At 38.1% G+C, this 27,105-nt stretch overlaps 1 protein-coding gene across 8 annotated transcripts in view; it reads left to right on the forward strand.

The window, feature by feature from the left end:
• The window catches only part of PTPRU (protein tyrosine phosphatase receptor type U), a 112,934-nt gene that overhangs the window by 61,148 nt on the left and 24,681 nt on the right, over window positions 1–27,105 (forward strand). The window contains exons 4-27 of one of the 8 annotated variants that reach the window (XM_075264467.1): window positions 1,371–1,452; window positions 1,546–1,661; window positions 2,179–2,353; window positions 2,556–2,849; window positions 3,094–3,387; window positions 3,815–3,924; window positions 6,480–6,681; window positions 6,778–6,880; window positions 7,428–7,701; window positions 9,097–9,133; window positions 9,935–10,073; window positions 10,218–10,247; window positions 10,652–10,803; window positions 11,442–11,632; window positions 12,056–12,125; window positions 12,222–12,310; window positions 19,071–19,088; window positions 19,882–19,918; window positions 22,176–22,273; window positions 25,765–25,881; window positions 25,974–26,128; window positions 26,214–26,349; window positions 26,462–26,611; window positions 26,693–26,869. In XM_075264467.1, coding sequence (XP_075120568.1) covers window positions 1,371–1,452; window positions 1,546–1,661; window positions 2,179–2,353; window positions 2,556–2,849; window positions 3,094–3,387; window positions 3,815–3,924; window positions 6,480–6,681; window positions 6,778–6,880; window positions 7,428–7,701; window positions 9,097–9,133; window positions 9,935–10,073; window positions 10,218–10,247; window positions 10,652–10,803; window positions 11,442–11,632; window positions 12,056–12,125; window positions 12,222–12,310; window positions 19,071–19,088; window positions 19,882–19,918; window positions 22,176–22,273; window positions 25,765–25,881; window positions 25,974–26,128; window positions 26,214–26,349; window positions 26,462–26,611; window positions 26,693–26,869 — 3,246 coding nt within the window. Of the gene's footprint in view, window positions 1–1,370; window positions 1,453–1,545; window positions 1,662–2,178; window positions 2,354–2,555; window positions 2,850–3,093; window positions 3,388–3,814; window positions 3,925–6,479; window positions 6,682–6,777; window positions 6,881–7,427; window positions 7,702–9,096; window positions 9,134–9,934; window positions 10,074–10,217; window positions 10,248–10,651; window positions 10,804–11,441; window positions 11,633–12,055; window positions 12,126–12,221; window positions 12,311–19,070; window positions 19,089–19,881; window positions 19,919–22,175; window positions 22,274–25,764; window positions 25,882–25,973; window positions 26,129–26,213; window positions 26,350–26,461; window positions 26,870–27,105 lie in introns of all 8 variants that reach the window. The other 7 variants (XM_075264468.1, XM_075264464.1, XM_075264469.1 and 4 more) reach the window with 7 other exon arrangements.

Consider the following 27,105-nt stretch of genomic DNA (forward strand, 5'->3'; position numbering starts at 1 on the left):
AGGGGGCGTTCCTCACCGCCCAGCCATGATACTGAGCATCATGGCTGGCCAGAAAAACCCTACATGTAGGTTTTTGCTTTCTGCTTGAAAAATTGGACATCTTTGTGAACGGACGCTTAAGGACAGACACGGACTGTAAAAAAACGCACATGAAGTCCCATTAAATTAATGCAAAATGTAACGGACACAGCTACTGTGCGATGCTAATGTACGCTCAAGATTTTGCGCAGACATTAGAATCGGACATTAGCTGTCGGACACCGACGCTAGTGAGGACAACCCCTTAGTAGAGGAAGTTAACACCCACAAACAGGGCTAGAATGGTACATGTATACATCAACATTGATGTATATAGTATGCACACATATTTACCCATGCATACAATGTGACACATGCAAACACCTGGCATCTCCACCAATCAGTTGTTCTCTTTAGCGGAATCACAGAGAATCGAACAGGAAGCAGACAGCTCCATTTTCTTTGTAGTGGCTAAACTTAGATCCTTCACGGTCACTTTTCTCAAGTGGATGGGAGCGGATCTGTATTAATTTCTTCTGTCTACCACATAAAGAACTGCTCCATTCTCTGCACATAAGCTGTTGAGAAAAGCACTAATCTGGTATGGTATTAATTACCAATCTATATCATTAGTCATCAATACTTTTAGTCTGGAAATTCCCTTACTCTTTGTCTAAGCAGTCACTTATGAAGGACCACGTGGACGTGCTAGGGAAAGAGAGAGGGCACAGGTAAGATATACTGTATTAACTCCATAACCCCCTCCCGGTGTACTGCCCTTCTCCAGTCCATTAGTCTTTTATTGCACTTCAGTCCTACACTGTTAAATGAAGGCAAGCTACAATACCAGGCATACAATTTGTGCAAGAGTTGTTTGTGGGTTATAAAAGCATATCCATGTTTTTGTCCCAAATCACAAATAACCCTGTTAGTATACATTATTCATGAAATAAAGTCCATAATAATAGTTTAACCCTGGTTTTACTGGCATTCTGTATTGCGAGCAAGTAGAACATAATAATTAGAAAAAGTGCTAACACGCAGGACTACAGAATACAAGGTTTGTGCATGGTGTTACTGAGCGGAAATAATGAGAAGAATTGGGTTGATTCATTATGAAGAACATACTGTAATTGTAATGTTGATACAGCGACAGCCACATATTGTACATTGCTTTCAGGCACTTTTCTCTATAGTGTGAATAATACTGGTAGCGACTTTTTTTTTTTTTTTTATTGTGAAACCCTAAGTACACAAATACTAACTGCTTATTTTTTTATGACATTAATTTTTTGGTCTCACTGCTCTATACTGTTGAAATGGGTCACTTTTTTTTCTTCTATATATTGTAGGTGCTTTTTGAGGCTGAGGTGTCAGGAACTCCCCTAGGATACATCGCACTGGATGATATTCTTCTACTTAGTTACCCCTGCAGTGAGTAATTCAATACAGTATGACACATTGGTCTTGTATGAAATGAAGAGTTAGATATGAAAGAAATCTCATTAACCGCTTCCTCTCTCACAGCTCAGGCTCCCCACTTCTCCCGGCTTGGGGAGGTGGAAGTTAATGCTGGGCAGAATGCCACATTTCAGTGCCCTGCCGCTGGCAGGGCAAATGAAGGCGAGACCTTCTTACTGCAGGTGAGAAGCTTCATGCGAGTCGTCTCTTATGAATACTGAATAGAATGGGGCATATAGATGGCAGGTGCTTGAATGGGATGGCATGAAGCCAATTAGGGAGTGCGGTGCCTGAATCAGAGATGGCCATAGTTATTGTATCTGTGACACAATTCCTCAGCATGACTACTTCATTGTGCTTATTCAGCTGCATGTACTACTTTTCTGTGCAATGCAGATGAACAGCAAGTACTAAGGATAGGACAGTATAAGGTTTCTATGGTTACATCTTGAAGAAATGATAGTGTTAACGATAGTTTAACTTTAGCATAATTAGTGATGGGAAATGAGTGGCTTCAGTGTCAAAGGCATGGGATGGTATATAGTCATTCATAGACCGGGTAATCACGCTCATTCACCAGCAGGAAATTGTTACAGGGTACTGCGTAAGTCACTTGTCGCAGCAGAATACGATCCTGTCAGCATCATTGTGCTGAGATCACATTGGTTCTAATCATCTGAATTTATTGCTACATTACAGAGGCAAAATGGAGGCATCACATCTTCAGGGATAATTCAGCATGTCAGTCACTGGCGACTCTTGGCCTCTTTCCAGCTTATTGAAGCTGGGAGAGATGATCAGGACCTGTATCGCTGTGTGAGTCGCTCCATTTATGGCGCAGGAGTGTCCAACTTTGCTGAGCTTGTGGTGAAAGGTGAGTGCAGCTAGTATATTGTTTCCCTGCCACAGATGGCACTTTGATGCCTCTCATGTTTATCATTTGTAATGCTAGTGACACAGAAATTTCCATCTTGACAAATTATAAAACTAAAATATGCACATGTTCAAATATGCTTTTAGAATCCTAAGTCACTTTATTCCTCATACTAACTTATTGCTTGCTGACTATCACACAGAACCACCAACCCCTATTGCTCCACCTCAACTATTAAGGGCTGGGCCCACCTATTTGGTTGTGCAACTTAACACTCGCTCCATAACTGGCGATGGGCCCATCGTGCGTAGGGAAATTGAGTACCGCGTGAGTGGTGGAACCTGGCGGGAAAGGCATGCTGTCACTTCACACACATATAAACTGTGGCACTTGGACCCCGATTCACAGTATCATGTGTCTGTGTTACTTACTCGCCCTGGTGAGGGAGGCACTGGGAGACCTGGACCAGCACTGATCAGCAGGACAAAGTGTGCAGGTAGGAGGTCTTATGGATACTATATAATGTATGTCTATGGTAAGATGTGAGTAACAGGTAAATGGTGAGATGTACTTATTAACACCAAGCTTAGTACTAGTAATATAACAAAGTGCTGCCAGCTGTTTGCATAGCTTTGGGATTCAATAGCACTATGTGAAATCTGAATCGGATATTTATTGACTAATAAAGAAGTGTGTGTTTAGCCAACTCAATAATTTTCTTATTTTTGTTCTTCCTGCAGAGCCCATGCGAGCACCTAAAGGCCTTTCATGTACAGCAGAGCAACCGCGCCAGCTGACTCTGCACTGGGAAGCCGCTGGCTTTAATATCACACGGTGTCACACCTACTCGGTGACACTGTGTTACCATCATGAATCCAATACTTTACAAGACTGCGTAGCGGTGGACGGGGGAGCCAGCCAGTATATCCTTCGCTCTCTCCCTCCATACAGTGCCGTCCACTGTCGCCTTGTTATATCCAATCCAGAGGGCCGAAAGGAGGGCAAGGAGGTTACTTGTTATACACAGGAAGATGGTTTGTACATGCCGCTAGTTTAACCTGCTAAAAAAATCAACTGTCTGTAAATGATCGTATACAAAACATTAAGCTGTGTGTTATAATCCCTCACAACAAGTCAAAAATTCTTGAAATCAATAGCAATATTGATATCAGTATATTAAATCTAGACAATATGTATGGTCTTTCCATTATATTAAATTTTGATTTGCATTGAAATTATGTTTAAAAATATGCAGAATTTCAGCAATTATGGTATTCCTGTATAATACATATTTGAATATTATTAGTATTATTATAAATATTATTATTAGAATTTATAATGGTAATAAAAATTAAATGTAAAAATAAAAATATTACACCTAGGCGAGTAGTTCATTCAAGGTCTGAGTTTGTCCTTACAATTGAATGATCACTGGTAAATGGATTTCTTTTAATTGTTCAGTGCCTGGAGGAATTGCTTCAGAGTCCTTGGTGTTCTCTACGCTGGATGATGCTATTCTTCTCTCCTGGGATGAACCAGCTGAACCCAATGGTATCCTTACTCAATATGAGGTAGGAATACAATGTCTATAGTGTATATCCGACCCATGCCTCTGTATGTCTGTTTTACTTATAAGGAAAATGTTCGTTGTTGTACCGTGTTAGCCAGTGGGTTGGAAATATAAAAAAACACGAAAACTTGGTGATCTTCAGTAGTTGATACCTTTTTAATGGCTAACTCATAATGATGACAAATGGCTAACGTTTCGAAGCGCAAAGGCTCCTTTGTCAAAGCAAATTTAAAAACATTTTTGAAGAATGCATATATATATATATATATATATATATATATATATATATATATATATACAGAGCAGGCACAAAGGGTGTTAGATTTCAGGAGGAGAGGGGGGGGGTTTGTTAGTAGTTGGTGAGACAATGTAAGCAATTGGTGGAGACATTTGGTAGAGACAATGTGGTAATTGGTGAAGACAATGTAAACACTTACAGGTCCTTATCAGATCACACGCTACTGTAAAAAGACATGAACCCCTGTGATGCATTAATCCCACACTCTAGTGTCTGAAACAGTGTCATGAATATAAATTCATGGAGGAGAGGGGGGGGTTTGTTAGTTTGGTGAGACAATGTAAGCAATTGGTGGAGACATTTGGTAGAGACAATGTGGTAATTGGTGGAGACAATGTAAACACTTACAGGTCCTTATCAGATCACACGCTACTGTAAAAAGACATGAACCCCTGTGATGCATTAATCCCACACTCTAGTGTCTGAAACAGTGTCATGAATTTATATTCATGACACTGTTTCAGACACTAGAGTGTGGGATTAATGCATCACAGGGGTTCATGTCTTTTTACAGTAGCGTGTGATCTGATAAGGACCTGTAAGTGTTTACATTGTCTCCACCAATTACCACATTGTCTCTACCAAATGTCTCCACCAATTGCTTACATTGTCTCACCAACTACTAACAAACCCCCCCTCTCCTCCTGAAATCTAACACCCTTTGTACCTGCTCTGTATATATATATATATATATATATATATATATATATATATATATATATATATATATATATATGCATCCTTCAAAAATGTTTTTAAATTTGCTTTGACAAAGGAGCCTTTGCGCTTTGAAACGTTAGCCATTTGTCATCATTATGAGTTAGCCATTAAAAAGGTATCAACTACTGAAGATTATCAAGTTTTCGTGTTTTGTTTTACTTATGTGATATATGTGAAATCTTGATTCTGGCTTTAGCTTCTTCCAGCATCTTGCTACAGACTAGGTTAGAGGTCCAGAGTCATTTGTTTGGCGGCGCACCCAGTCCATAGTGCATAGTGGTCTCTATTAATGTCACTTACGCTCTGTGTGCTCCTGTATGGTGTCTCATACATACACTATATTTCTTCTTACAAGCAGTAGGCCCCGTCAGGCTGTTGTTCCCTTGATGCAGACCTATATGATATAAATCTATGATAAGGAATGTATTAGGCCTCAAGTAGATTGTGTAGCAGTGATTGTAAAATATCTACACCAGTGGGACATTGACAATGACATTGTTATGTACCATTAAAGTCACGTGTCTCACAATCTGTCAGTTTAGCACTGTGACTATCCTTTAAGGCTAAAAAGATCATTCTCATCTAAGGATGCTATAAAGCAGAATTTGTCATTTGCACACATTATTGTATATACTGCAGGAAAATATAAAACTTACCAGTGTCTGATGTCTGTTGTGACACAAACTCCACTGTACTCCTGCTTTATGTGTATGTAGGTGTGTAGCGCGGAGTCAGTCATGTGAATGCCATCAACATGGTATACATTAGTAATAAAGCTTATTTAGTGCAAGGAATGTACTGATAAGCCTTATTTTACCCCACATAACCCCTTTTACTCTGCTTCATCAGAACGTGCGTCTGTTTATTAGAAGGTCAAATTATTGGAAGATTCTATTCACACTTTCCCCCACAATATAGGACGCTTGGAAATACTCCCAATGCATACCTATGATACATGTCATTGTAAAGGAAGGTCAGGAGGGGTGTTAAGGAGGCTGCCTTTGCAGGCCACTTTTCAGTGTTCAGAGTCTTATAGATAATACATTCTCTGCTAAGAATTCTGAGAAAAGAATAGATTCTGGTTTTCTGCCAGACAATGTCACTAGGTTTCTTGAAAGCCAGACATTGATCTATAGGGAGCTACCTTCCAAAAAGGTGACACTAGAGCAATTTTTACTTTTTCCATTAAAGAGAACTTAATTCCATATTCTTTGGCTGTACTCTTCTACTATAGAAGAAAATGTTTACTGTATAGTATAGTTTTTATGGGATATTTCTATATGTATTGGCGTAGTTGGATGGATACTTTCTTGACATGTATCACAAAAACACTTTTATAGCATACATTGGGACACTGTGACCTTATGGATAAGCTTCTCTGCTCACAGTAAAGTGCAAATACAATGTGAACTCTAAGCCTAGGGGAGAAATTGTAAACCTGTGTTCTAGTCTCACCGAGATCACATTCTTGCCATCTCTCTATAAAAATATTAAATCATGAGATCAATGTACTCAGCGTTACCTCTTTATCTTTTCAGCTGAGTTATCAAATCATTGAATCTTCAGATCCTGGGGTGAGTGTTCCAGGACCACGTTCAACCATATGTAAGCCACCAAATGAAACTTCCCACCTTCTTACCAACTTGCAGCCTGGAACGACTTACCTAATGAGCGTACGCGCACGTAATAGCAAAGGCTATGGACAGAGTGCGCTTACTGAGCTCACCACTAATATTTCAGGTACCTATTTTTCAGTTCGAGAGAAACTTATATTTTATAGTGTTTACTGTTTTAGGAGAGTTTCATAATCCTTAAACCTAATTTTATATTCTCTAGCACCTGCATTTGACTACAGAGACCTACCTGCTCCAATTGCTGAGACGGATCATACTATAACTGTTCTCTTAAGGCCTGCACAAGGAAGGGGGTCCCCTGTGAGGTTTGTTTCCTGTTGTAGTATAATTTTTAAATGTGTATATATTTAATTTTGTACTGTGTATGTGTGTGTATCCATCTATCTATTGATCTATCTCTGTATATATCTCTTGCAACTATGGTAATAAGTAGAAAACATTGGTACAACTACAGGACTATGTTTTAAGGCGATATGTAATTCCATGCTTAGGTTATGGTAAACTTTTCCCATATTCCTGTTGTATTTACAGGAATATTTCATAAATCATTCACCAAATATTGAGAAATCATTTCAGCTTCTGTACCATTAGAAATCCCACCTCATTGGGGATGATTCCCCATAGCAGCCATTTAGAATGGTGTTTTCAGGTGCCCTGATACATGAGAACTGGAATCTGTCTGCTCATTAAAATTTTCCTTTGCTATAGTTTTTATACATCTCCAGTTGAAGACACAGTAAAGTGACTCCTGTAAAAGGATTTATAGGATTATTTTGAGGCAATGATAAGTTAATGTATGGAACAGATGCATCTACTTTGCTATAACAATGTCCTTTCATTACTCCTTATCAGCTTTTACCAGGTTCTGGTTGAAGGAGAAAGCTCCAGCCGTGCCAGACGTGAATTAGCAGTTCCTGGCTGCTTCCCTGGGGCAGGTGGCTATGAGGAAGCAGAGATGGAAGGAGCTACCAGCTATGTCGGAGCAGAACTTCCTCCAAGTGACTTGCCTCGAGATACCCCCTTTATTGTTGGGGATAATCGCAGTTATGGAGGTTACTGGAATCCACCATTGGATCCGCGAAAGGGCTATCTTATCTACCTGCAAGCAGCCAGTCACCATCGTGGGGTAAGAATGCCAGAAAACTGTGAGATGGATGCAATCATATTTATATACTAACATGTATTAAATATGTCCTTGTACCGTGTTAGCCAGTGGATATGAAATGAAAGAATTTTTTGAGAGAAGTCCTCAGTAGTTGATACCTTTTTTAATGGCTAACTTAAAAAGTTTTTTGATGACATATCGAGCTTTCAGGACTACTACAAGATCCCAGGTAACTTCACCTGCAGCACACCTAATGTAGTATATTTGATATTGTGTACTAAGTGTCCTGAGGGCCTGTATGTAGGTGAGACAGGACAGTCACTTAGGATGAGGATGAACTCACACAGACATACGATTAGAGAACAGAGACTGGACCTCCCTGTGCCAAAACACTTCTGCAATGAAAGTTATAACATGACCCAGGATATGAAGATCCTGGTACTGAGAGGGAATTTCAAGAGCAGAAAAGATCGCCTCATATGGGAGATTAAACTCATGACGACCTTTAACACGCTTCAGAGGGGTTTAAACCAGGCCCAGGGTTTTTTGACGTTTTGCAACCACTAGACACCACGTCACTGATCAAAGAAGCCATAAACCCAGAGAACTTTCCTGTGAACTGATATATATGTTTTCATTGTTTATTTACATGGTGTTCTGTTCTCCATCTATTTTGCATATAACACTCCATTTCTCTGTGTATATATATGCCTACCTTCAGAAATTGTGTTATACCATCCTGATGAAGGGACCTTTATAGTAGTCCCGAAAGCTTGATATGTCATCAAAAAACTTTTTAAGTTAGCCATTAAAAAAGGCTGAGGACTTCTCTCAAAAAATTCTTTCATACCATGTATTAGGAATTTAATGGATATTGTATGGTAAGGGTCTCAAACTCAGCTGGGTAAATGGGCTGCACATACAAAAATTTGGATGGGTCGCATTCCTTACGTTGGCCCCATACAGTATGGCTCCCACCTGTTGTCCCCCATACAGTATCAGTACCATCACTGCGCTCATACAGAGGTGATTATTAGTATAGTTCTTACCTCTGTACTTCCCTGCAATGCTTTTTCTGTGCTCTCGGAACACTGCGCCATATGCGTGAGGGGCCAGGGAACAGAGAGGCAAGAACTGTTCACAGCTTGTATGCCACAGGCCTAATGTGGCCTGCAGCCTACAATTTGGGAAGTCTTCCAGTCGCACAACTGGGTGGATCTGCCCTTCTCACCTGTTCTGTGATCTGGCTGTATTAACAACCAGATGGGCAGAACCAAGAGGAAACAGCTTCATCCAATTGCTGCTTGTGGGCTGCAGATGACGGCTTGAGGGGCCTGTTCTAGGGATAAGGACACACAGTATTTCTGCCAAAGGTGAGGAGCTGCCTGTTAATGAAAGCTATCTTTTATGTCTTAGGAAACGCGACTAAATTGTGTTCGGATTGCCAGAAAAGGTAAAAGCTGAATTAAGTCTGTGTCCTCTTGCATATAATAAACATTGATTTTTCATTCTTTAGTCATTCATTGATTCTTTTGTCTTTTTTCCTATGTGCGTATATTACTTTCTTCTACATTAATAAGCTCTTGTGTCTCATTGCACGTTATGTTACAGAAAGTGTAACCCCACTACTTCCTTCTTGTGTATCATTTCCATCCCTTCCCCTTTAGTCTGTTTCCGCTATTCTTAAAGGGGTTTTCCCATGAACATAGCCATATTTAAAATAATGGACAATTCAAATTTAATCGGAGGAGACAATTTTTTTATTTTTATAAGTGGTTGTACCCATTGGCAACTGATCAAGACAAGACTGTCGTTACTAAGATGGTTAGAGAAAAGCTTTAAAATTCAGCAAAATTTAAAAATTTTTATATTTCCAAAAAATGTTTAACATTTATATGTCTACATATTTAACTATGGACATATTTGTGGAAAACCCCATTACGCTTAAGCCCCACATAGCGAACCAGAGCTAAAAAACACAGTGGAAACGTATTGTGTTTTCCCACAGCGCTTTTTCATTGCATTTTTGCTTTGTTTTTCCTCTGTTGGTTTTCTTACCCATCTATAAGGAAACACTTGTGTGGATGAGATTAACCAAAATCTCTTTCACTTTGCTGCTACTGTAAAATGCTGTGTTTTTTTTATCTGCTATGTTTCCGCAGCAGCCAATGCTGCATTTCCGCAGTTTGGGTCCTTAGCCTTAATCCCTTTTAATTTCCCTAAACTGAGCCATGCCAATTTCTTCTTTTTGCAGCACCTTGTAAGGACAGCCACCGGTTCTCTATGGCTCCTCAGCATTCAGAAGAGATGGGACTTGTACTAGGAATCTGTGCTGGAGGTCTGGTTGTGTTTATCATTCTGCTTGGTGCTGTGATTCTCATAGTCCGCAAGGGGTAAGTGCCAAAGAAGAATTCATACTCCAAGATTGCAAGTTTATAATAAGTTTTAGATGACAAATTTATAGTTTTTTTGTGAAAAAAAAAAACTTTGACAGTAGGGATAGCTCACAGTTTCCTTCTTTTCTCATTCGCTGGCAGAAGAACACAGTTTTCATATGCTTACTATCCGTAAGTATGAACTATATGTGAAAATTTGACATTTTGACAATGTGACGTTTCATTTCAGCAAGGAATTCTTCAGTTTTGGTGTTTAAACTTCACCCTACGTCTTACCGTCTTAGGCACAGGGTCACGCGGCGTACACGTGCCACATCACGCGGCACGTTACACCGTGTGAACGAGCCCACAGTGATAACAAAGATATTGGTCCTAGGATTTGTTGCTTGTTTTCTTGCTGGGCTGCTAAAACTTGTAAACTCTCTGTTGTTTTGTCAAACCGTGCTCTACCATATTGTAGATTGTTATTACCAACAATAGTCCAGTTCTGTTGCGTACTGATGCTCACAATCTGAGTTATAGTATATACTATTGGGCAGATCTTAGTTGTTAATTATGTTGTTTCTTTGTTTCAGCAAACCAGTAAGTCTAACCAAGTCTGCTTTGCCAGTGCGACATGAGAATTCTTGCACAGGTGCCACTAGAGAACATACAAAGATCTTGGATCAACCCAAGTTACTACAGGATGAGGCAGCTTTAACATTTTTGCACAATTATGGTTCCCGAGGTATGACCAGCCATATGATGATTAAAACCCCCAAAAAAACTACTGAAAATTTGAAACCACATTTATACCATGATAGTCATCTTTTTAGATGATCTGATTATACTTTTTTTGAAGTTAGGTCTATTATTATTATGGCCTTTATATTCTGAAAGGGAATTGAGGGTCTGAAAACACAAAGTCTGCCATCATACTTAATTATAAGGCCTGGTTCACATCTGCGTTTGATGTTAAGTTTAGGGAGTCCGCATGGGGACACCTCAAAGGGAATACCGAACGCATTGACAAGTGGTCAGTGAGGAAAGCACACAGACCCCCTAGACTATAATGGGAGCCATGTGCTTTCCGCCTGGTGTCAACATGAGTCATGCGGAGAGGAAAGTAGTTCATGAAGTACTGTTCTGTGCGGACACCATGCGGAAAACACACGGACCCCATTATAGTATATGGGATCAGTGTGCTTTCATAAGCTCACCGCTTTCGGTATTCCATTTGGGGGAAGGGGGGGGTCCCCAAGCGGACTGCCCAAACGGAATACTGAACGCAATTGTGAACCAGGCCTAAATACATGGAAAGACTTAGTGGTGGTTAGTACTAATGTATCGTACCACTGATACTTATAGACCTTCATTTTTCTTTAGGGGAACCACGTGTTGGGTCTGTGACGGAATCAAGCAGCCTTCTGGGAGGATCTCCTCGAAGAAATAATGGTAGGAAAGGCTCTCCATATCATACAGGACAACTACACCCTGCAGTGCGTGTGGCAGATCTCCTCCAACACATCAACCAGATGAAGGTGGCAGAGGGTTATGGATTCAAACAGGAATATGAGGTGACAGCTTTTCTTTTTTTTTTTTTTTTTATGTATAGATCTATTCTAAGCTGCTTTAACTCTTCATCATTCTATTTAATGGAAGTATAAAGAATGAAGAGTGCTATGTTGATTTTTTATCCATTTTTTTTATTTGCTTATATTTTGTTGTGCTTGGCACAGAATGGTGACATTATCCAGTAATGATTATCTTTGTATTTTCACAGTATGGGAGGATCTGCTTTTGTTGTATTATACTCAGTAGAATATATATATTTTTTGCATGTAATATGTGGCCCATGCTGATGCTGAATTGCCTTAAAATGTGTATATAACGATTTTGTTTCCTTTTGTTTCAAAATTGCATTTACAAAGATGTAATCTATATAAGTATATGCAAGAAAAAACAGTCTTAGACTTCAAACTGTTTTCTTTCTGCATCAGAGTTTTTTCGATTGGGATGTCTCTAAGAAGAAGGACAAAACCAAAGGAAGGCAAGAGCCAACACCAAACTGTAAGTGACTGTTTAGAACTTCAGCTTTGTAATACACAGTATATACAATGGACTTACAATTCCTGAATAGATAATTGTTTGTTTCATATCATAAAGTTTTACTTTCAGATGAGCGTCACCGTGTTAGACTCCATCCTCTACAGGCAGAGTGCAGTTCAGAAGAAATCAATGCCAACTACATTGATGTGAGTATAAGACATCCATGACAGAATATTATGGTGGAAGGCAGTAACACATATTAAGTGTAAGATATTGACCAGACTTGGACCTGTTGGTATAGAGCTTAAACTATGTATGTAATATATACTAATTTGTATTTAATAAATGCCGTAACATTAGGAGACTGTAGATTATAATGTTTATGCATGGCCAAGCCTCTAAGCAATATATTGATTTACTTTCTTTAATGTATCTGACGTTTCTTTATCTGTATCTGGACATTTGTAAAGTACCTTTATTTAGATGTGATGAGATGCATTTTTACATATGACTAAGCATTTCTGCAAGTGAAAGTTGTTTTTTTTTTGTTTTTTTTTTTAATAAAAATTGCTTTAAGCAGCACAGTAGTTATATGATAGGTATATGTAAAATCAACAATACATATATTTTTCTCGCCTTACGCAATACTTTTTTAAGACTGTGCTGGGAGTGTGGCGTGGATCAAAGCAGTCAGAAAACTGGCATGATTTATAGCCTCTTCATCTGTAAAGCTATCATTGCATATCAGCTACATAAGGCCAAACTTAAGTATCATTCTCATATTCCTGTAGCAATCTTCCGTTGTTCTGTAATAAAGTAGTGATTACTGTTTGTTGGACTATTTGCACATTGGAAAGTGTACAGTATATTCTTGAAGAACCTCTTTAATGTTGGTGGATCCTGCTGCTGTGGGGATGTTCTGGGGAACTTGTGACTGTCTCCTGATGGCATCCCTCCTGCCACTGAAATAAACATATATGTGCATGTTTTTGGGGAATTCATGAGATAATGCTTGCGTATAGTGGACATATAGTTACTAGGTTTCTCATATAAAACTATTTCTCTTTTAGGCTGAAGCCCCACGTTGCGGAAACGCAGCTTTTTTGTTGCCAATTTTGTTGTGGATTTTTTGAGTCAAAGCCAAGAAATGGCTACAAAAAGAAAGGGGAATATCCAGGGAATCCTTATAGTTCTCCCCTCTGCTCGATCCACTCCTGGATCTGTCTAAAAAAAAATGTAAAAAAATCTACAACAAAAGAAGCTTCATTTTCGCAATGTGGGGCCTTAGCCTTAAAGAGTTAAAGTTTTTATTGTTTGTGGACCATGTTTGACTTATAAGACACAACATGGACTTTAGACAGTGTTCACGTGTCAGTCTTTGCTATGTGTGTAAAGAAAAGTTATTGTACAACAAATGTATCTTATAACATATTAAATGTGAATGGGTTGTGTTTGCATTTCGCAAGGATTGTTGCGAAACTCTTAAGATACTGGAGGCACTTAGGGGCACTGATGGAGTGAAAAGGCTAAGATGTAGTTGAGTGATGGTATCTAAGCTCAAAAGAACGAAGGTGCAGGGTAAATCATAATGTAAAGAAGTGATTTCAATTAGAGACCAATTATATTTGTCATATTGTATGTTCATCCACGTCTAGACCTCATAGCCAGCCAGTACTCTGATTTGCACTTATGAGAGACAACAACCCCAGTACAGCTGTCTGCGAATGGGTCCCTCTTCCCTTTGGAGGAGTTTTCTGGTTTGCTTATTATTCCAGCATTATGCTATAGGGAGCTACCTTCCAAAAGGTGGTGCTAATGCAAATTTCTGTTTTCCACCAAGTGGGTCTTATTTGCCAGTTTCTTCCCCAGAATTCTTAGCAGGGCATGTATGGTTAAAGACCCTGTTATACCTTGCGGTGAAGTCTGCTTAATGAGACATAGTACCCCATATGACCCAATGTAAAGGAATAAGTTATTAGTGTTAGTAAAGCATCTCCTTTGTATCCAATTTGTCCCTGAATTTGGAAGCATTGACAACCTTGTAGCATTCTTACCTTTCTGTTGACTAAATGTCAAGATATTGGGTTGAATTGGTTGATTTTGTGTCTTTTTTCAGCCCACTTACCTATTTACATAAGTGTTTTAACGGAACATGATGGTTAAGTTGCCCATCGAGTATTTTCTAAACTTAATATGCTGTTGCTAATGTTTAGTTTCTAGTTATGTTCTGTATATGAATGCAGACTGTAACAATACTGGCAATTAAACATAATATAATAATATAGGGAATTACAGTATATGCTAGCAAAATTGATGTTGCTTAGGGCTTCAAATATGTGAACAATCCAAAGGACTTAACCTTGTCCAATATTTTTTTTATGCTTGTATGCTGAACATTTTGGGCCAAAGGGCACCGTGGATCTTTATGACATTTTCACTGTAAAATGAGCATTGTTTGCCAGCGTACAACAGTTGCAGCTGCTTAGTTGACACTGTCTGCCAGCCGATTTAATTGAGAGTTTATTTTACATGCTTTGTGACACTTTGTAACTCCGTACCTTGAGCGCAGATGTAATGTAATTTAAATATTTTTTAATGTACCCGCATCTGAGCCAAAATGGCTCCATGCATAACAATCTCACAAAAGCCAGCAGTGGAATGTGTTGTGTATCAAGTGGAATGAATGTTATTTGTATATAATTGGAACCATTCTTTTCAGATTTGACTTTAGCTAATGAGTTGGCTTAGTAGTTAAATGCACCGTTATAAAACTGTAAAGCCCAGCCTCTTGTCAAAGATTTTGATTCCAACCCAATTGCTTTGTAGAGTTAATGATATATATATATGACCTGGGTTTCAAATGTTACATTTTAAGTTGTATTGCTATTCTATAGGGACCAAAATATCCTGTGTGCAGTACGGTCAAATCTGCAGGTTTTAGAGCAAATACAGTGGGGATAAAAAAGCAGAAATATAGTTTCTTTCAATTTTTCTCTCTTGATCCAAGCCTATCTTTGGCTAAAAAAAAACAAAAAAAACAAAGCAATGTGTCAAAAATGGCTTAAAAGCTATGCAAGTGAATTCAACCGTATACAGAAAAAATAGAAAACCCGTTATATATTGGGTAATAATATGTATAAAATTATAATTACTGCAAATTATTCGATGCTTATGAGAACATTTCTTATGATGCTTATGATAACTCTTTCTGTTGTTTTCTGCCAATTTAAGAGCCAGGAATAAATGTATTTATCATATTATCAGTGGTCCCTTAAGTTTCAATGGCCTCAGAATATAATATTGGCATAGTGATATCACTGTTAAACCCCAGTGTTAGTGAAGTGCATGCACTGACTGGCTGTCTATTTCGCCTCTCTATGGTATAGTACACTACTAGTTATTTGTGCCAGCCGCTCCTTGGTAGGTGAGAGCAGATCCACGGTATTTTTTTGGTACACTGTCTATACTTTTCAGAACCCTGAAAAAGTTCCTGTCACCCTCATAGAAAGTGTTTTCCAACTTCCAGCAGCTGTTTCTGACTTTTATGTGTAAGGATTCAGACATATAGAGGGGATTTATTTAGACCGATGTTTTGTATGCCTTGATGCCTTTTGTCCTCCGAGATGCTATGTATGTTTGTATACGGAGCAGCTGTAGTGGCAATGTCACATTGAGAGGGCCATTGTAGCCGGTCACCACACTGTGCTGTATACCTCTAGGAGAGTTTTACAGATAGTAAATATCAATGCATTTTTATTTCCTAGCCTTCCCACATATAATTCCATGATCATTCTGGTAGTCATTATAAAGACCTCCTATTCCAACATGCCACATGTATGTAATACAGTGCAGGATTGGAAACCATAATGAGTACAGTGGGAAAAGGGACCACAAAACTTGCCTGTCCCCATACAAACATTAGGGCCCTGGTATTCTCTATCGGGAAAATACTTTGGGAAAGTATTTTAAATTCAAAATACTTATGATTGAAGTATTTTAAATACAAATACTAAATACTTTCATCCCGAAATATTTTAACTAGAAGTACTAAATACTACTTCAAAAGTATTTTAAAAATACTAAAATACTTGAAAAATTTAAACAAAAAATTTAATAAAAACAAAAAATGGAACAATTGAACATAGGCTAAATGGAAGTGGCCCGGTATGTTTTTTTGTACTGACCTGATCCTGTAGTGTTTGCAAAAGCATTCTTGATGTCGGTTGTGGCAAGCAAGTTCAAGGTATGGTTCTGGCACCTTAAGTGCTGAGGCAGGATAATGGCGTCACCTAAGTCACCTTCATCCAGGGCATCGTTGGTGCTGTCATTGTCCGTGTGATATAAAGCTGCAGCAACTTCTTTGTAAGAATGTTCCCCGACGAGCTTTTGCAGGAAATGGCGATTGATTTTCGTTCCAAATCATTGGAGATCCAATGAGCAGTGACGCTGAAGTAGCTTTTCCGGTTACTTGACCATAAATCGGCTAATTTTTGAAAAAAGTTCCGTCCAAAATTGCAGGGAGATGTGGGTCTTCGAGATCTGAATCACTGTCGGTTGCATCCCCTTCACTGGTATTACGATTTTCCTCCATTTTTGAAGTCATTTTACGGAATGGATTATGCGATCGGGATAATTAATAACTAAAAATAAATCACGCTTCACTATAAGGCGGACTTGTATTGCTGGAACGCGCTGGAATTTTCCCTCCTGTCGTCGCACCTTGCACGAGATACGAGAAACAAAAGTGATGACGTGACTCTTCCTTTTTTTTTTTCTTTTTTTTTTTCTTTTTTTTTTAAGTGCGGTGAGGCGGATTATTTAAATTACAACATTTGTTTTGAATGTAGACAGTAATTAAAATATGTAAAATACTTCCTAAAAGTATTTTAATTACAAATACAAAATACTGAATAAAAAAAGTATTTTAATTACAAAATACAAATACCTGACAAGTATTTTAAATACTATTTTAATTACCTGTACTTTAAATACTCCCGAACACTGCCCCTACTCCCTTTCAGCCACTTTTGTCCCGCTGATCACAACAGAATCCTAGTCAAGTAATGTTTCCCCTCTTCCTCCTTCCGCCATAGAGAGCTTGCAGGTGTGTTGGGGTAATATGGGCATTGCATGGTAGTATCAGTAGTCTACTAGAGCAACCACATTGTAGATGCAAAAAACAATAGAAGTACCGTACTTTACTACTTTTTACCACCCTTCAAAATAAAATGAGTAAAAATTAATAAATGCAGCATCAGATGGTGCCTTTTATATAGGGAAAATGAGAATGGGGTGCAAGACTGGATCATAAGGAAAGGGGAAGAATTTGTTTTAGGATTGAAGGGTAATTGTTACTTTTGCTTTAAGGTCCCATTTTATTTTTATTGAGACAGCCTCGGATCTGACAAAGGTCCACACTGTTGTTTGTTTGGTAAAGGCCTGTTGGTAATACAAGTCTCATGCCTTATACTATTATGCTGATACACAGAAATATGTAAAGGGGCTTTTTAACTAAAAAAAATGTAGGTACAGTCTAGATCTTGATATGGGATCTTAAATAAATATTGTGAAGAAGAAATGTCAGAAAGTGGGTCATGTGTTATGTATAATAGAACCTACAGTTGGTAATAAGCCTCCAAATATTGTGTAGTCTCTAAACAATAATATATACATACCTACAAGTAACCTTGTTAAAGTAACTATGAAACTTTTCTTGAAAAAACACAAGACTTCATATTATAGCATTCTTGCAATACTAAGTAATACTTATTAGGAATGGCAGGAGTGAAAAAATGTAACATTTAATGTGGTCAAAAGTAGGGTTTTTCAAGTATAAAGCATGTAAAGGTATCTGAAAAAATTCCTTACATTGTTTATGCTGCATATTTCCAGGCAAATGATTTATCTTTCTTGAATGTCAGAGAGTTTCATTGTATACATTTGCCATTTACTTAGACATGCCTTCCTGGTTTATTACTATATTGTAAAGTATAGTCATTGTTGTTTTCCCACTATATACATCTATGGCATTATGATTGGATCATTAATGCCCGATCGGTCAGGGTCTGACCTCTATGTTGCTCCCATGAACAGAAGTACTGGATAAATAAGATAAATACGCAAGCAGGCAGACATTCAACCGGTTATACAACACACTCCATGGATATTTAGGGGGAATTTCAGCCCCTTTTCTGGAGAATTTTTTTTACACATGCTGTTTTTTTTATTTTTAGATTCCCTTTAATTTCAGTGGTGACTTTAACTTCAAGACATGGCAAGGTTGTCTCTTTTTTTTCAGGTAGCTGAAAAAAAAAGCAGTTCAAGGGTCCATTCACACGGAGAAAAATGGTGAGGAATTTGATGTGGAATTTTCCACGTGGAAAAAAAAAGTCTCCCATTGATTTCAATGGGTTCTGCTAGCTTTTTTTTTTCCACTAGCGGAAAATTCCACACCAAATTCCTCACCATTTTCCTCCGTGTGAATGTACCCCAAGTGTTTTTGGAGGTAGAAAAAATAGGGCCAAAAGAAGTAGTGTACTGTAAAGTCACCCTTATGGTATTTCCAACCTATTTGACATAGATGTTATAGTGGGAATACTCTTTGAAATTCTGAGTAGTACTATGCTGCCTGTCTTTTTGTTTCTGCTAATACATCTTTATCCTTTCTTTTCTCTGCTGCCTTTTCTCTATCTTCTGCATTTATTTCTTCACCCTATCAAATCTCTTACATTACTGGTCTCATACTGATATGTTCCATCCACTTGTTCTTTTGTTCTCCCGGTCAATCTTTCCAATTCTCGATCCCTTTATCATTGAAATATTTGTTTTCTCTCTTCTCCCCTTCCAATCTTCCCTATCTTTTCCCCCTTCATTTATCCCTTTGTTTCTTGTTTCCTCTTTCCACTTTTCCCTTCTTGACATCTGTGCCCCTTTTCTTTGTCTTTCTGTCTTTGGGATCACCGGTAGATCCGGATAAACAGAGAAGTGAGTATCAAGCTTGTGATCCTATTCTCCATCTCCCATAACCAGGTGCTTTATTGCCCTGGGATATACAGTAGAGGATACAAACTCTTCTATTTGCCAGTTAAGATCTTCTCTTTCCTGAAATGTATACATTTATATTATGATTTAATTATGAGCAGCTTCCCCCAGATCTTGGAACTTCTCAGCCTACTTTCCTCTTTGGTCACCCTCTTTCTCTTACCTTGCCTTGTTCCTTTCCTATGGCCCACTGTATATTATGTTCCTCATGCATTCTTATCCTTACCCTTTCTTCCATACTAATTATCCCCTTTTCCTTCTAATCTTCTACATCATATTTAGTCACCCTTCCATGAAAATACATGTATCTGCTGAAGGCTGGTAATCTGGCTAAGATTACAAACTCATGAACCTTCAAGAAAGTCCAGATTCTCCTACTTTCACCATAGCTTTAATTTAGTTTTAGAAACTCATTTTTTTCAACCTTTCCTTCAACCACAAGGAGCCTTTTCTGTGAGGATCTCTCTCAGGAATGGTGCCCTACCTGCTTCTCATATCATCCATAATTTCCTCGCTCCTAGCATTCTTTTCTTCAGTCTTGTTTCTGGAATGTGTTCATGTCCTTTTGGAAGGTTGTTGGTTTGAGGGTTAATTGATGCACATCATTTGTCTGTCTTCCCTAATCCTGTGTCCCTTCTCGTCTTTGTGGATTACAGTGCTTGTCAAAATGCATGATGGGAATGTTAGACACAGGATAGAATTACCAATATGTTTATGTACTTTTTTCTTTTTGTAGGGATATCACAGATCGAACCACTTCATCGCTACACAAGGTGAGTCGGTCACAATTACACCCTTTGTAGGAGTTTATAGAGTTTCATCTGTGAAAGTTGGCCCGTATGTGGGGCGTATTTTCTGGCTGAACACTATCTTTCCAAAGTCCAACAAAAACACACCACAGAAAGAATTGATAGTGAAATTCACCCAGCAAAGCACGAATAGCAAAATATGAAGGAGTTTAATGTAGTTAAAATATAACTTTTAATAATATCTATTAAATGCATGTTACATGAATATCAAAGTCAAATAACAAAAACTTCAATAAGATATATGTGCAGAACTTGCAAGATATATATAAAAAATTGGTAGTCTAGCTGTATTAAAATAGTGAATCAATTGTGAGTTTCGTACAGAGATGTAGGACTACCAGGATAACAAGTCCGCTGGAGAAGCATCTTGCATATCCGTATGAAACTTGCGATTGGTTCACTATTTGCATATGGTAAGACTACTAGTTTTTATATATATTTTTGCAAGTTCTACAGATTTATTGTACTGATGTTTTGTTCCATATTTTTGTCATTGTTGGGTGCTATTGTTTTCACTTTAAAAGCATGTCAAATGTATATCATGGTATTTCACAAAGTTCTTTTTTAGCTACATTTATCCTCAGGATTTTCAACACTATCCTGGGAGACAGATTACTAGCGTTATAGTTATGTATGGTGCTGGGGTGCTAACCATATTTCTCAGGAAGGCAGTAACTCCTAGCATCACAGATAACTATAATCTTAGGAGTCCATCTCCCAGGATACTGTTCAGACTGGTTCATACGCTCTGCACAGATGAAAATTGGTCTTGAGAATGACCCCTATGGCTAGGTGTATACAAATAATTTTTTTTTTTTTATGTTTATTTAATTTGACAACACCTGCCAGCTTTTTTTTTTTTTTTTTATATATATATATATATAGGTTGAATATTGAAGACATTAGCTTGTCATTTTTAGAGCAACATAATTAAATGTATCCAAATGCTGGATCAAATTTATTAGAATCTATTAAAGAACTCCATTAGTGTTGGCTGACTTAGAGTCCTATATAAATCTTGTCTTACCACAAATTCTTAGCAGGGTATACATGTTCTAACAAGTCCCTGTACACCTTACAGAGGTGTCTCCCTAATGAGACCTAGTACCCCATCTGACCTATAACCAATTGAAAAATTTATAACCAAAAACAACAAAGAAAAAGCAAAAGAATAGACATGACCCATTTAGTGTATATGCAATGCAAAAGTGATTGCCTTTGGCCATTCGATGTAGAGGGCAATAGCTTACTATAGAATAGACACTATGATAGATATGGCATGAAACCCTAAGCTCTCTCTGACATACGTGAAGATGGCATTTTGGGGTGGTGGTGAGGTAACCCATTAAGGTTGCCATCCAGAATCAGTTAAGCTAATTCATTATTGTTTTTTATGGTGTAGTCCCCAATCTCTATATGCCTAGTGATTCTATAAATGTAATCTATCTAGTGCGTTATTTTTATTTAGCTGCTGTCTCTGGATAGAAGGCAGTAAGGACTTTGTGCTAATAAGTGGAGCAGATGTGGACACATATTCTCTTTTTATTATAACTAACAAAGCAATTTCTGATTATGATAATGAAATAAATTTGAGAATATGTAGGCTGAATTGTTTCTCTGAATTAGATCATCTGATTAAATTGGATCTTGCATTTGGGATGGTTATAGTATGCAATGCTGGTTACGCAGACCTTGTCAATATTTTGTATTCAGTTATATGTGTGCTCTAACTATTAAAGAATAGTCTGGATGAACGACTTTTGGCATCCCTCTGATCAAATGACTAAAGTATCTCTACGTCCCTTCCATTGTTTACCAACCACAGCTTTGTATTGGACATGCCTGGTATTGCAGCTTGGTTACCTTCACTTGTTGGACTGAGCTGCTTAGGTCTGTAATGCCAGGCACAACTACAGCCAGATTTATGGAGCTTTGCCTGGTAAATATTGAAAAGCACCAATACTTAGACCTCCACCAATCTGATATTGACAGCCTATTGTAAGGGTAGACCATCTTGTTTTTTTAGACCTGGAGCACACCAGTAAGATAACTGTGATAAATACTGGCATCAGTCATAGTTGCTGGTCTGCCGCTTGTAATATGCGAATACATTAGAATATGACAGCGGAGGGTGTGTAAGATTCAACTTTACTTACATTTCAGGTTTTACAAATGTAAGCTGTAAATAAAACCTTTAGTAACTCCTATAACTGGTACATAGGTCCAAAGCAGGACATGATCTATGACTTCTGGAGGATGGTTTGGCAAGAACACTGCTCAAGTATAGTGATGATTACCAAACTAGTGGAAGTTGGAAGGGTAAGTTCATTTATCTTCTTACTACGTATGATGGAATGATAGCTTCAGATGATGAGGATAGCTTAACCAAGGTTAAAGTGGATAATCTTTCCTGACATGTATATTGTCTATTAGTAGAATTTTAAAAAATTGTAGATGTGATGGGAACATCTTTTTTCAATTTCTTTCTTGCGCTTCACCAACCATTTTCCAATCCATTTTGGGAGCGCACATGGTGTGCCATCAGACAGCTCCCATTGGTACAACATGATGACTCTTACTTATGATAAAAATGTGTTATATATTGATATCATTGTTGAGTATTCAAGCAATACATTGGTGAAAGTCTGTTGTCATGATCAGTTTCCAATTCATATAACCATGCTAGAACTTTCTATACTCCAGAATCTAATCATGATTCCTTTATTGTGATGGGGGTAAGCTGCTCATGCATACTCTGTCCCTGCCTGAAAACCTGACCACAATTAGGAAATTATAGCTGAGTTTTCAGACAAGTGCCAGACCATAGAAAGTTCTTGCATTCATATCTAAGGACATCTGATCAAGACAAAAGACAGTCACCAATTCATAGATTGCTAAAATCTTTAAAACTCTGCAAATTTTTAATTACTTCTATTTTTAATTACTATTTCTTTGTAATGTGTTTTTGTCTGTACGTGAACCCTACAAATTGTACAGTGCCGCAGAATATATTGGCACTATATAAATAAAATGTATTATTAATAATAATAATAATAATAATTGCAAAAAGTTATCTTATAATTGACTACAAATTTTAAATGTGGTTATGCTCATGGGAAAACCTCTTTAAGCTAAGCACCTGCATTTTGGACAAGCTGCATTTTTTTATTTTATTTTTGCAGATTTTGCTGCATTTTTGGGGAGAAAAGCCAGGAGTGGAGTTATCATAAGATAGAAGTATAAGTACTTCCTATATTTTGCTCATTCCTTTTCAAGCCACCCAAAAAAAAAAAAAAACCCACAGTAAAGTCAGCAACAAAAAAAGCAGCTTTTCCACAGAATGGGGCCCTTTATTTGCCCATAAGGGTCCCATACATGCATTATTTCAGCCTATTGAATCTCTTCTAGTTTATGCTGTGTTATGATGTTGGCTAGAAGAGAAAGGGTTAACCCTTGCAGAAAGGCATGTTGATCTGTATTTAATCTTTCTCTAGCTGAAGGAGTCTTGCAGAACATTGATTAAGCCCATTTCTTGAATGCATAATGTGTCTTCTCTGCAGATATGGAGAAGAGTCACATAAAGGTAGATTATGAATGGGGCGATCCTATAGGAAAATATAGAAGAGCAATACATCAGATGTGTGATATTTTATAGGCATTTTATCCCTTTAAACCTGGGCTATGCAGTAGCTGTGTGTGAACTTGGGTACGGGAGCAGTTAATGCTGTGAAGGGGATTGTTCTTGGCTAATATGATTAGTATTGTCGCTGTGTTGCTCTGACGGGTAATTAAGAACAATGTTCCTTACATCGGATCATTTTTTAAATTGTGTTTTCTCGTAAATCTCCATTAACTGTAATGATTTTGTTTGGTCTCCGCTGGTCTAATTTTCCCTTCTCATTAGCGCTCTTCCTTCAGCACCCTACCAAACCGTGCTGACGCGAACGCCTTGTAATTAGTTTACTCTCTTTATCATTGTGCGTCTTGTATGGCATCCATCACACAGTCGTGGGATTAACACACTTCACATAGTGCAGTCCCCTTCTGTTCAGCTGGATGGACTCCATGTGCCTTCTAAGCATCTTTCTCATCCTTTTTATCACCTTCCTGAAGAAAAATCTGCTCAATTCTAGGTACATTATTTTTGTTGTTATCACCCTGAGAAAAGGCTATAAATACATGTTGCCCTGCAGGGAAAGAACAGACATTTTGTCTAATATTACCATCTATCTTTGTCGGAGTTTCACATTTCTCTCCTTAAATCCCTCAGGATATATATACATCAAAAATATATTTGTAAGATATTTTGCCTTGTATATAAGGGTAAGCGTTGTTTATTGTTGTTCCATTATTTCCTAAGATACTAAGCTATCATTTAGTATTTACTTGAGTACTGACTTTAAAATTTCACATATTGTGACACTTATCTGTGGTTCAAATGGGTTGTACAGGATTAGAAAAAACAGTGCCCCACTTATCTATAGGTTGTGTGTGGTATTGCAGCTCAGCACCACACTTTAACAGGTGTGGTGCTGTTCCTGGGGGAAAAATGCTAAAATAACACAAGTAACATATCAATATATTCATATTCTACTGTAGGGACATTTACTGGCAAAGTGAACATACCTTTTTTTGTGTTGGACTAAAGCTCCACGTTGCGGAAATGCAGCTTTTTTTGTTGCAGATTTTGTTGCGTTTTCTGGAGCCAAAACCATCAGTGGATTGAGCAGAAGGGAGAAGTATAAGAACTGCCTGTATATTTCCCATTCCTTTTATAGCCATTTTTGTTTTCAGCTCAAAAAACTGCAGCAAAATCTGCAACAAAGAAAGCTGCTTTTTTGCAATGTGGGGCCTCCTTAGCCTTAGGCTGAGACTTCACGTTGAGGAAACGCAGCTTTTTTTATTGCAGATTTTGTTGTGGTTTTTGAGCCAAAGCCAGGAGTGGATTGAGCAGAAGGTAGAAGTATAAGAACTTCCTATATATTTCCCAATCCTTTTGTTGCCATTCTTGGCTTTGGCTCAAAAAAACACAACAAAATCTGCAATAAAAAAACTGCGTTTCCGCAACGTGGTGCCTCAGCCTAAAAGTGTATTCTTGCTGCTGAGAAAGTCATCCACCACTCTGTACACAGATCATCTGTTTGTTATACCCTGGATATGGCTGGAGCACCCATTTCTGCTTGTTTGTCTGCTGGTACACCTGCGTTGGCCTGTTGTCTAAGGTTGAGTTCATACAGAGTTTTTGGAGAGGATTTTAGAGAGGAAAAAAATCCACTTCAGAAATTAGGAAATTATTTTTTGAAGCGGTTTTTTACATGAGACGTTTTTTGAGGCGTTTTTTTTTTTTTTTTTAAATGCTGGCGGTTTTTGCAAAAACGCTAGCGGATTACATAGGACTCTATTGTGAGGTGGATTTTGACACGGATTCCACATCAAAATCCTGACCAAAAAACTCTGTGTGAAGCCAGCAGTGCATCGGTATTCAGTCGCGGCTACCCGTTTTTTTGATCCGTAACCTGAGGTGGCCTCTGCCTCAGGTTCCAGACCAAAAAACCCCGTGTGAACTTACCCTTAGAGTGATCCCATGCAGGGACATGTTAAACCAGTATGCTGGCTTCCTTAAATCCCAGGATAGAAGGGGGTCTCACATTTCTGACCCATACCCAATCATAATGTACATAATATAATATTAATCACAATATACCATCGCATACCATCAGAAAGCACTTTAGTAGTCCAGTTTTATTTCTTTTTGCATTTTGAGGCTTGTAATCTCTCACTTGCACCATTTAATATCATCCTCTATACAGGTCAAATGCAGCAAGTACTGGCCTGATACTACAGAAACATATGGGGATATTCGCATTACGTTACTTAATACAGAAACCCTGTCGGAATATACAGTTAGAACACTTGCTTTGGAGCGGGTGAGTGAGTAGATTGCATATATACACCAAGTAGTTTGAAAGCTTCCATTTTTTTTTTTTAATAGTAAAATAAACCTTTTTTTTTTCCTTAGCGGGGTTACAGTGCCAGACATGAAGTAAAGCAATTTCACTTCCTTTCGTGGCCTGAGCATGGAGTACCGTTCCATGCTACAGGCCTGCTTGCTTTTATTCGTAGAGTCAAGTCTTCTACACCGCCTGATGCTGGGCCTGTTGTAGTGCATTGTAGGTCAGTAATCCTATATGTCCCTTTTACCTTTTTGTTTTTTTTTATGTTTTTGCATCCAGTTAACTCATGTTGTGTTCTTCAATAGCTCTGGAGCTGGCAGGACAGGATGCTACATTGTCTTGGATGTGATGCTGGACATGGCGGAGTGTGAAGGAGTTGTTGATATATACAATTGTGTTAAAACATTGTGCTCTCGACGCATCAACATGGTGCAGACTCAGGTCAGAAAGCTGGGATGTGGCTTCATAGTGAATTTCTGTGAAGAAGGTTAGATAGACATTACCTGCCAGGTTGTGATGCATTGAATTGTTTGGTGTATCTTAATGTTTCTAGGAGCAATATGTTTTCATCCATGATGCCATCCTGGAGGCCTGCCTTTGTGGTGACACAGCTATACCCGCGTGTGACTTCAGGCAAACCTACAAAGAAATGCTACAGATAGACACACAGAGCAACTCGACACACCTAAGAGATGAGTTCCAGGTACCACGGTTTGTACACTACAATGAGTATGGATCAGTTATTGCTTTATTTTGCTTGCTAACTACTGTGTTTTCTCTACAGACGCTAAATTCAGTCACAGCACAACTCGGGGTAGAGGAGTGTAGTGTTGCTTTATTACCACACAACCGAGATAAAAACCGAAGTATGGATGTGCTACCTCCCGACCGTTCTCTGCCTTTGTTACTCTCTGCACATGGCGAGGATACCAGCAATTACATTAATGCTGCGCTGACTGATGTGAGCTACAACCTCAATCTTAATTCTAGTATAGGCTTTGAATAGTACTATTTGTTGTCTCGTGCTATATGTATTTACATTAGGCTATATACTGACATTCAGTGAGATTGCTGTCCCATTCTTGTGACCGGTATTTGCCAAAATAAACCAAATTCAGATGAATGGAACTAATTTCAGCAACAAATATGTCACTTGGGATATAACTTGGAAAAGATTAATATACATATTTTTAGTAC

The sequence above is a fragment of the Leptodactylus fuscus genome, chromosome 2 (assembly GCF_031893055.1).
Source record: "Leptodactylus fuscus isolate aLepFus1 chromosome 2, aLepFus1.hap2, whole genome shotgun sequence".
NCBI classification, from domain to species: Eukaryota; Metazoa; Chordata; class Amphibia; order Anura; family Leptodactylidae; genus Leptodactylus; species Leptodactylus fuscus.